This window comes from Solanum stenotomum, chromosome 2 (assembly GCF_019186545.1).
Source record: "Solanum stenotomum isolate F172 chromosome 2, ASM1918654v1, whole genome shotgun sequence".
NCBI lineage: Eukaryota > Viridiplantae > Streptophyta > Magnoliopsida > Solanales > Solanaceae > Solanum > Solanum stenotomum.
The window spans coordinates 56,313,894-56,325,565 of record NC_064283.1 but is presented as its reverse complement, the minus strand read 5'-3'; the positions used below and the strand labels follow the sequence as shown (position 1 = coordinate 56,325,565).

The window sequence follows — 11,672 nt, the reverse complement described above, 5'->3', positions numbered from 1 at the left end:
GAACTACCACAAAATTCAATAGCTTCGTGGGTGGAACTAACAGAGGTGTTCCTTGAAATATTTTTCCCTCTTTTAAAGACTGTGAAACTTAGAGATAGTATCCAAAATTTCAAAAGAGTGGATGGTGAGCCTATCCATGAAACTTGGTTGCGATTTCAAAAGTTATTGTTGCAATGCCTAACTTGGTGTTTCAGACAACTTGTTGTTGCAATATTTCTATCATAGCCTTGATACATTGAACAAAGAGTTAGTTGATCAATTCATTTAAGGATGGTTAATGCGACATCCATTTGATGTGGTAACAATGTTGCTTGGTGACATGACCAAGATAAGCCGAGCATGGCATACTAGGGAGGACCAAGTGTCTTCTCTACAGTTGTGTATGGGCAAGGAACAAATGGAAAAGAACCAAGAGCGTGATGAGAACATGGTCAAGATGATGAGCTAACTTGATTTGTTATCCAAACATGTCATGGGGTGGATTCAAATCAGTTATTCTACATTATTGAAGATTTGCGTCAAATTTAAATATAAGGCATTACTTATGTATATTGATTTCGTATTACAACAAATTACATACATATCGATCTCTTAATTTATTGCAATTTACTTTATGAATGCAGGAAGTTTCTCTATCAATGAGGATCCCTCAAATTAAGCATAATTTTATGGAGAAAAATAGAGTATCGACCTACTAATAAGGTATGACAATGAGGAATTTCATCAAAATATTTTTTGGAGACAATTATTATGAAAATTGAACAACAAGTACTCTGTTAAAATAATTATGAACCCTTAAAGTTTATTTTCATTCTACATTATCGAAGATTTGTATCAAATTTAAATACTAGGTCATTGCTTAGTATACTGACGTTATTGCAACGAATTACATATATGAATACCACTTAAGTTATAACAATTTAATTTATAAATGCAAGAAGTTTCTCTATCAACGAGGAACCCTCAAATTAAGCGTTATTTTATGGAAAAAAATAGAGTAGTCGATCTCCTAATAAGAATTTACTATGAGAAATTCCGTCAAAATGTTTTTCTTGGAGACAAGTAATATGAAAATTGAATCGCAAGTTTCTCTATTAAAATAACTACGAACTCTGTTATATATGTAAAATTTATTGTCATTCTACATTACCAAAGATTTGTATGAAATTTAAATTCCAGGTCATTACTTATGTATACTAATTCCGTTAGTGAAAGAAATTACATATACGATGATCACTTAATTTATTACAATTTAATTCATGATTGTTGAAAGTTTCTCTATGGACGAGGAAACCCCCAAACTAAGGATAATTTTATGGAGAAAACAGAGTGGCCGACCTGCAAATAAGGATTGACAACGAATCTTAGAATTTTTTTTTACTACACAATTTCCCCTTTATTTGCATTAGAAATAATCGAAGCAGTTGTAACTCTTTTTATTGGGTCAATAAGGTCATTATATATAACAAATAAAACTAACGACTCTAATATTTCAGTTACTACTGCTAACCACTATACTAGTCATACTAGTCATTCTTTTTGTGCCAATACATAACCTTTACTCAAGAAAATCAAGTGTTTTACTAAAAGAAATATATTTAATTATATGAAAACTCAAGCAACGAGAATTTTATCACTTTCGTCTCTACTCAAATCATTAAAAAATTATTTTAAAACTTCTAATATATTATGGAAAGCACGAACAAATTCATTATATCAAACATAAATTTTCTTAAAATAGAGTTCACTAGTGAGGCCAAAGATTTTGAGTTAATAACAACTGAACACAAGAGATAAACATGTTGGTATTAGTCAGATATTATTATTACTATATATGGGTGAATAATATTGAGACTTTGGGGAGAAAACGCCATAATAGTCCCTAAACTATTGGAGTAAGTCCAAAATAGTCCTTTAATTATACATTATCACATATAATTATCAAGTTAGGTCTTTAATTATATACTTACCATTTTTAATTATTTTAGTCCTTTAAATATTTAAAAACTTATCAGGCTTGATCTCTGTCAATTTTTTTTTATACAAATAGCTTAGGTTTACATTTACGAAACTCATACCTCCATGAAATTAAAATTTTAACCTATTTTTTAGTTGTTTGTCTCTCCCTGCTACTTTTTTTTGTCAAATTACTCTTATGTAAAGAACCTTAACCTCAAAATTTCAAAATAAAATTAATGAGGAAAGAAGATATAAATCTTAATTTTATTCAATTGATGTAGAATAAAGTATATTATTGTTGCTAATGACTTGAATATGCTAGAACTTATTATAAAACAAAAAAAGTTATTACCCCTTAAGTGTGAGGAGCAATTTTATTTATATTTAATAGAAATAAAAAAATTTTGTAATGAGAAAAAAATTAAAAGTTCTTTACTCAGATGTTTTGATTTCAAAATTTGTACTCCGATGACTTTATTGAAGATAATTTGTTCAATTTTTTAGAAGTTGAAATTTAGAAAATGGTAGATTTTCAAAAAAAATTTAAAATTTTTTAAATTTTGAATTAGATCAAATTTATTATTCTGTTCGTTATATTTGACGTAGAGAAATTTGAGTAATAAGATTAAATCTCATTCTTTTTTTGGTATGAAAAATAAAATTTTAAAAAATCACACTAATTATGAACCGTTAACCGCGAAAGAAGAGAACATAACATATTCCACTCATAAGCAACAATAATATGCTTCATTTTATCCTCCATTAAATAAAATAAGGATTTAATCTTCTTTTATCATTAATTTTATTTTAAATCGTTAAGATTAAGGTTCTTTTCATAAGAGTAATTTAAAGAAAAAATAGTGAGGAGAGAGAAATAACTAGAAAAATGAGTTAAGAATTTAATTTCAACAGAACCGTTAATATAAACACAAGCTATTTATATAAAAAAAATAGACAGAGACAAAATCTAATATTTTGAAAACTTAGAGGACTAAAACTTATAAGTGTAAAGTTAAGGAACTAAAAGTTTATAGTTAAAGACTAAATTTGATAATATTTTAAATAATTAAAATACTTAATTCGATAAATATATTATTAAGGACTATTTTCGACATACTGTGATAGTTGAGAACCATTCATGGCTCTCAGACTTTGGGAGTTTGGTTCCTTATATACACTCGGATCCTATCTGTTGTTGAGTTTTCATCGAAATATTGTGATATTTGATTGTGGATTAAGGATTTTTGGTCTGGAATTGATATGAATTGAAATAATTGAAGGGCCGTTCAGGCTCAGGCTCAGGCTCCGGGAGGCGGTGAAGGTAGCGAAACGGCTGCCGGAGCTATGGATTCCGGTGATTGGCGGACTCAACTTTTGCCTGATTTGCGTCAAAGGATTGGCAACATGATGTAAGTTTTTTTTATTTTTGGTTTTGCGACTTGCTCTTTAATTTGTTAAAAGATTTTGGATTTTGGATTTTGGATTTGTAATTTTGAATTTTAGGTTTTATTTCTTTTTTTGTGTTTCTTCGGTTTTCTGAAGAATTCCCACTCCGTTAGAAGTATTGTTTAATCAATCTGATACATGGTTTTTCAGTTTCTTTCTGTTTTATGGGAACTCAGTTTATCAGGTGAATTTTGGGATTTTTTTGCTACTGGTACTGAGTGAGTTAATTGTAAGTTTATGCCCTAGATATTTCCAATTTTGGTAATCAGTCAAGGGGTAACGTATGCGTACACTCTGATTCCACTCGTGGGATTATACTAGATTGTGATCTTATCAAGACTTTGTTCTTGATATGTCGAAATGACAGGTTGTTGCTGGAGCTAATTGGATTATAACTACTAATATTTGTTTAGAGGAAACAAGTTTTAGTCTTTTGTAGCAGGGGCGTGATGTCGAGTTATTTTTAATATATTTGAGAAGTATTTATCTAGATTGTGCTCCTATCAAGAGTTTATGGTGACCTTTTTTTGATATGGTTGTATAGAATGGAGACCTTAAAGAAGAGACAGGAGCTTAAGGAAATTGCAGTGACGTTTGAAGAAAAGATATATTCTACTGCTACAAGTCAGGTATGTAGTCTAAACTTGTTTCTATTTGTTCAAATTGTAAATATAGCTCATGAGGGCGGGGGTAATTTCCAAGACCTTATAGGGAAACCACCCCTCCCTTTTTCATCTGATGTGGGACTCTTGATGCATTTTGTTCTCCTTGAAACCACCCATCCCTTTTTTATCCGATGTGAGATTCTTCAACATGAATAATGCAATTTGTTCTCCACTTCATTGATGTTATTTCTGCTTGTATAAACTTGCATTCGTCTTTCCTGTCATCTAGACGCATTTTATTAGGGATGGCAAGCAGAGCAGTACGGTGCACTTGTATGCCAAACCTGCAAAGATTTCAATTCCCCACCCATATCATTATGTTTATGTAGAATTTCACACTTTTAAACGAACACATTAGTCACTATTTTAGCATTTTTATTAAAACATTGCTGTCATTAAAAAAATAAAAACTTGGATGCACTTATATTTGCTTTCATCAATGTTCTTATAATATGGAAATGGAAGAGTGTGATACTATATATCAGTTCATCTTAAGGCTGAGATCAGTAAATTTTATTAATTGATAATTTATTTATGTAAAATACCTATTACGTGATGATAAGATCTAAAAAACAGGGTTAATTTTGCATATTGACAGATTTTTCTCACACGTTAATATTATAGTATCATATTAATTATAATTCCCCAAGAGTACTCACTATATATTTATCAACACAAAATGGAAATAGTTAAGTTATATGGAATTAAATTAAATAATTTCATATTTGAGTAACCAACATAGATTCACAGAGTCTACTTTTTACACTAATTTTTGGAATTGACCACCACATAAAAATAATTAGATCTAATTTTAATGTCTTTGCTCACCCAAGGAACCACCATAAGGTAGGTTTAAGGTCTGCATATACTCTATCCTCCCCAGATTCAGTATGTTGTTGTTTGCATGCCTAAGGAAGTTTAGTATTAAGAACTTAATTTATTTATTTTCTTGTTTAAACTGCTGTTTTGAGATGTTTTACTTCATCTGAAGGTCTGCGATTCTGCGTACACTATACCCTGCATACTGTTTGCCAACACTATGTTGTATGTATTTTAACTTGTATTTATCTAATATTGCAGCAAGATTATCTTCAAAAGATATCTTCAAAGATGTTGATCGTGGAGACAAGAAGATCTCAAAATCTTATTCAGCCAAATCCTGCAAGTAGTCGTCAGAATGCCCTTGGTCGAGGTGAACAATGAATCTCATGTGCTGTATTTCTAATAGGGAAATCTTTTCTGACAGGACGTATTGTATAAACCTAGTTACTTCGTTCTACTGTTGAAAAGTTTGCTCTCTGTAGCTACTAAGCGTACAGGAAATTTTAGATGCTTGAACCATTGTGCTGATCTTTGAGTGATCTAAAATAATTTAGGTGCCTACTCCTAGTAAGTATTGTTTGTGCTCTAGATCAGAGTCCTGTCCCTGCTCTTTCTCTACATTCTGACTATTCTTTTCTTATTAGCTAAACCAAAATAAGGGACAGAAGAAAAGCTTATGATTTACCGTACAACATACTGTTGTTTATTTTGTCTAATAAGTAACTTAGTCAAAGTTCTCTTTTGTATTTTCGAATCAGTTTTCACAATGCAATGACTTCTGTTTCTTGTATCTTAAACTACAAAATATGTGTTTACTTTTGCTGCTTCTTTGTATTTTCTTCTAATGTTATTATTGTTAGAATAGGAATATGTTTATACAATCCTAGAATAGGAATTAGTTATTGAAATAGGAATAGTTAATATATCTTGTATTGTAGTGTATATAAATAGTGTTTCGATGTAATAATGTTGATACATAATTCAATAATATTCTTCTCCTATATTTCTCACATAATTCAAGCACATTGAGATTGATTGACATTATGCATCAAATCTAGTATTTCATGAGAAGACAAGAACATTGATATTGGTGAAGTCAAATGAGCAACTTGCAGATATCTCACCAACCCCTCATCGGTCCTCGTGTTGATTACATTTGTAACTAGCTAGGTACATGACTTGTATGCACTAGCTTGATGGGGAGTGTTAGAATAAGAATAGGTTTATACAATCCTCTTTAAAATAAGAATAGGAATAGTAATAGAAATAGGAATAGTAAATAGTATCCTACTTGGTAAAGGATTGTATTGTAGTGTCTATAAATAGAGTCTCTATGTAATAATGTAGATACATAATTCAATAATATTTTTCTCCTATATTTCTCACAATTATGTTTGCTAGTTATTTGATAGCATCTTGACTGGTTTCTTTTTGATTCATTTCTGTAGGATCGCACAACATGCAATCCCAAGTCAACAGCCAAGCACAGCAACTTCCTGTACCTACGGTGGCCAATCAAACTCAGATATGACAACCACTGTTGCAGCAAAACCTTCAGAACAACATGGCATTAATTGGGCTGCAAAATTCTCCTAGCTTGGCTCCTGCACTTCCTTCCGTGAGTAATTTGACGCAGGGTACCATGCCAAATGTCTTGGGCCAGAATTCAAATTTGCAAATTATGCTAAATGTTGGTCAAAACTCAGTAGGAAATGCCATTGGTCAAAACTCAGTAGTAATTAGGTTTTGTGTATACCTATTACTTTATTCTGCTGTTGAAAAGTTTGCTCTCTGTAGCTACCAAGTGTATATGAAATTTTAGCTGCTTGAACCATTGTGCTAATCTTTGAGTGATCTAAAATAATTTAGGTGACTACCCCTAATAAGTATTGTTTGTGCTCTAGGTCAGAGTCCTAGCCCTGCTCTTTCTCTACATTCTGACTATTGTTTTCTTATTAGCTATCCAAAATAAAGGACAGAAGAAAAGCTTATGATCACAGTACTTCATACTGTTGTTTATTTGTGTAATAAGTAACTAATTAGTCAAAGTTATCTTTTGTTTTGAGATAATAGTCAAAGTTATCTTTTGTTGAGGAGGAAGTCTCAAAATAGTCTATTATCTTTGGACTAGGCTCAAATGATCCTATTTCTTTTGTATGGAGCACTAATAGTTCCTCTTCTTTGATAAAGGGGTGAACTTTTAGTCCTAACTTTAAAACCGTTTATCTTTTAATAGAGACAAAACCTACCTGCTGTGGATGAAAGCAAGAATGTTGCAAATGTGCCTGAAATTTTCAATGAAGCTAGTCCCAATAAATGAGGTAAGTGTAGAATTTTAAGTGAAGTAATTTACAAGTACATTTTTGTTCTTGTTCTTTCTTTATAGATCTGTTCTTTTAAATGGCTTCAACTGAAAGAGAGAACAAGAACTTGGCAACCATGGCAAGCTCTTGTCCATGGACTTTAGATACTGGATTAAGTCCCAAATGTGAGAAATGAAAAGGATAAAATAGTGTAAGCCGGGGAATGGGTGTTAAAATAGTTATTTTATATACACCGTCAGTTTCTACTTGCTTGAGTAAATTATATCAAACAATGAGAATGTCCAATATTTACGCTAATATTCATGGAAAAATAGTCTTATTAATCATTTGGAGATCTTAGGTTTGATTTTCAAACTACTAAATGTTGATGCCAAGAATAACAAGCCTATATACTAAAAATTGTAATGATGTCAATTTTATTGGGCATGAATAAAGGTCAAGGGGCATGCATCCTGCAACTAATCCATGCTTAAATTTACAGTGGCATGCATAAATATTAATTATACAGGAGATTTTATCGCAACCAGCTCAATTTACAACTTCTGACTTATACTAGCTATCACCTGGACAAGAGAATCATTTTTATAAAAATCTAACAAACTAATCAATAGAATATCTACCCATCTAACAACAAGCCTTGTTTGTATAGTGAACTTCGAAACATTCATCTAGAAATATATTTACATACTAAGTAAGTGTAATTGAGAAACCAATAGTCCTCAACTTGTTATGGAAGACTAGGAAGACCATGTTTATAAACATAAGACTGAAGAAACGTAATACTATAAAAAGTTCTCTAGATAATCTAAACAAAATGTTTCTATCTTCCTTCATTACACAACAAGCTTTGTTGGTATAATGAACTTCGAAACATTTAGCTAGAAATATATTTACATACTAAGTAATTGTAGTGAGAAACCAATAGTCCTCAAGTTGTTATGGAAGACTAGGAAGACCATGTTTATAAACATCTAAAGTCCAAAGACTGAAGAAACGTAATACTATAAAAAGTTCTCTAGGCAATCTAAAGAAAACGTTTCTATCTTCCTTCATTACACAACAAACCTTGCTGGTATAATAAACTTCGAAACATTCAGCTAGAAATATATTTACATACTAAGTAACTGTAGTTGAGAAACCAATAGTCCTCAACTTGTTATGGAAGACTAGGAAGACCATGTTTATAAACATCTGAAGTCCAAAGACTGAAGAAACGTAATACTATAAAAAGTTCTCTAGGCAATTTAAACAAAACGTTTCTATCTTCCTTCATTACATAACTCTTGGAGAAGTTCACTAAGACTTATCTGGTTGAAAATCCATGAGCAGATCACGTGGAAGAAAACGATTTAAGGGAAGATCGAGAACAACAAAGATACAAACAAGATTACCGTGTATCTTTAGTTCTACATGTATATGTTTTGCTACAGGTGGTCTAAATTGAGAGGAAAGAGAAGAGCGAAGGTTAGAGATAAGTAGAAACACGTGAGAGGGTTATGACTGTAAAAAAGTTTCACGATGGTTAGGATTATGACCGAAAGTCCACCACTTTAACAAAGAATAAGGATTATTAGTGCTCCTGGAAAAGAAATACGGTAATTTTAAGCCTAAGTCTAAAGATAGTTGACTATTTCGAGACTTTTCTCGCATGTTGAGGAATAGTTGAGGAGAGATTAGAGAAAATTGAGGCGCTTATTTAAGAAAGGTGGAGACATTTTTGGCTATTACCAAAAAATGACTTATTCGGTGAAGATACAGAATATTAAAGTTTCTAAGTTTCTAGGGACATTAGACGTCCAGCTAAGTACGTGAACTCCCTCATGGACAGGTTATGGTCGACCAAAGAGGAAACAAATTATTTTGATACTTATCCTAATTTCATGCGAGAATGGTTTATGTTAGTCAAATATAGTGATCGGGGACTAGTTTTAGACGAAATTGAAGAAACACCTAAATTCAAGAATTAAACTTCAAAATTAATCTGATCGTGCTTCAATAAATAGTGCTTCATGGATTTGTTATACTTAAAAAATAATATCTTCATTAAACAAACAAGAGAATCAAAAATATAATCTGACTTTTGACGGATAAAAATTGTTTGTTAAATCTATAAAGTTTCCTTCATTTTCAACACTACATGAACATTACAATGTATTATTTTCATGCATCATCACAAAACGTCAATGGCGATAGATGAAGTGTTTAGGGAAGCGAGCGTTGGTTTTTGTCATCAACATAAATAATAAGTACAACAAACACCGATGTTGTTTTCTTTTAAAAAACACAAAAGCAAGCAAAGTCATTATTGTATTCTTCGTTAATGAATATTCATTAAGGTGATTAAGTCATTTCCTTTGATTTTCTCAATGTAAGGACAATGAACAAGTTTATTGAAACTTGTAAGTACTTCAAGCATTTCGAATCTTCAAGAATTTTCACATGAATTTGTCTAGTGACATATCCTGCATTCAATGTGTGACATCCTTTGATGCCTGGACTGTTGGTCCAATTAGCTTACACTTATTAAGATGCATGATGCATCATTTCACTTGATAATCATTTCTGTCACGCCCCAAGCCTACATCCTGGGCGGGACTGACACTCGAAGACCATTGCTGGCCTCAAGCGAACCCTTGGCCTGGCTTACTAACTCATCGGAAGACTATATGCATATTTATACACTACTCAACTTAACTAATGAAATAACTTAGAATGTTTAATAGTCAACATTCAACTTGACCAAAATGACAACTCAAGTCTTAACATATGAAATGAAAAGTAAAGACAACTGAATTCACTAACTGACTGTCTAACTATCTATGAAGCCTCTAAACAACTAAGACGGATGTCGGGACAGGCCTGCGACATCCTAATGAACTAATACTAAAACTGAAAGCAATGTGAAGGAGTCCTCTGGAATGCAAAGAGGCTCACCAACAGACTCTGAACTGCTCACTGGATCAACGAATGCGCCGGATGCCGATCCTAGTTACCTGTGTCTGCATCATAAGACGATGCAGGCCAACTGGCATCAATACATTGAATGTACGAGTATGCGAGTTGGAATGCTAAAACAACATAGGCACGAAAGAGATTATGAAAAAACACTTACCTTGGCTCTTCTCAACTCTTGAATACTTAAATAAACTCATTTCATTATAAAGCAGTTTAAAACAAGTGCAATATAAAGAAAAATTGTTGAAAACATGTTGTCAATTCATAATTATAATATCATAAAAATACAAACCATGCTCCCTCTCAAAGTCTACTTGTGCAATGCATGAATGAAGTCTCATACCCCCATTCACACTAAGCAGAACCCCTTGAGGAACCATGCTACTACTGCTGTGGGAGTTTCTCTAACCGACAATCATCACTTAAGAACTATAATGATGATACAACGCTTTACCTCACGCTGCCGAGGCCCATCCTATCCCTTGCCGTGATATAGGAAGCTAACTCACTAAGTGGATCCACTAGTCTATGCGAAAAGGATTCATCTAAAAAGTATGATCCTTTTCTACCCATGATGGCTACATGGTTTATGGAGACTTGAGTTAATATGAACTCGCATCCCCATATCGGTGCTCAATACTACTCCCAAAAATATACTTAGTTCTTTATGTTTAAAAACATACCTCTTCTGTGATTTGAGATTAGTGCTGAAAAACTTAGCTCAAAGGCTATCTTGGAAATCTCAAGTTCCCTGATTGCTTCATTTAGAAAGTTATTTCTCTTTTCTGAAAACTAGCTCAAAGGCTCTTTAAAAATCGAGGTTTCCTTTCTTGTTTAAATGTGAAAACATTTTAAACTCTTTGGGAATACATAGTCCCCATATACTTTTGAAGAAAGAACTTCAACTTTACTCTTTACTGAACTCAAAACTTAATCTTAAAACAAAGTTAAAACGTTTGCAAATGACTTTTGAAAAACTTTATGAACTTCTCTTAACTTGACTTTTGACTTCTCTTGACTTTGATCCTAACTTTCATTGAATTGGATTATGGATTCAAGGTTCATGATCTCATGTTTATGGAGGATCTCAATAACAATATATCAATTCGATAATTAGGAAAGAACTTTTAAAAGAAACATGAATTCAAGAACTCAAAATCAACTTATCTCAAGAATACTCAAATCTAGGAAAAGAATCCTAGATTTCTCTTTTACTGATTTGAAAGTAGATGTAAGGCATGAGAACGAACTAGTCCAACACTATGATAGCCTTACGTACTTGAAAAAAACAAGGTTCTTGAAGAATATTGAAGAAGAACTTAATTAGAAGCCTTGAAACCTTAGCTTGAAGGTAAACAATCAAGAAGACCTTTCTTGAGATTCTTGAATTGGTTTCTTGAAATCTCTATGGCCAAAAATTATGATTTTCATGAGTGAAGATGAAAATCTGATTTTTTTGAGCTTTTTATTAGTCAAGAAATTCATTTATGATTTTCTTGGA

General features: G+C 32.0%; 1 protein-coding gene across 1 annotated transcript; it reads left to right on the top strand.

The window, feature by feature from the left end:
- The first annotated feature begins 3,092 nt into the window (after positions 1 to 3,092).
- LOC125856740 (mediator of RNA polymerase II transcription subunit 15a-like) lies at positions 3,093 to 6,913 on the top strand. The gene is made up of 4 exons (XM_049536366.1): positions 3,093 to 3,368; positions 3,950 to 4,034; positions 5,151 to 5,262; positions 6,341 to 6,913. Exons 1-4 carry the CDS (start codon positions 3,304 to 3,306, stop codon positions 6,421 to 6,423), a joined length of 345 nt encoding a protein of 114 aa, XP_049392323.1. The 5' UTR covers positions 3,093 to 3,303; the 3' UTR covers positions 6,424 to 6,913.
- The last annotated feature ends 4,759 nt before the right edge of the window (positions 6,914 to 11,672 follow it).

What these genes read in the sequence shown, in the direction of transcription:
- LOC125856740 (XM_049536366.1), top strand. Translation starts at nt 3,304, where the DNA reads ATGGATTCCGGTGATTGGCGGACTCAACTTTTGCCTGATTTGCGTCAA. An exon ending in ATTCTACTGCTACAAGTCAG is followed by an intron (nt 4,035 to 5,150) that starts GTATGTAGTCTA and finishes CTAATATTGCAG; the next exon opens with CAAGATTATCTTCAAAAGAT. An exon ending in TCAGAATGCCCTTGGTCGAG is followed by an intron (nt 5,263 to 6,340) that starts GTGAACAATGAA and finishes TCATTTCTGTAG; the next exon opens with GATCGCACAACATGCAATCC.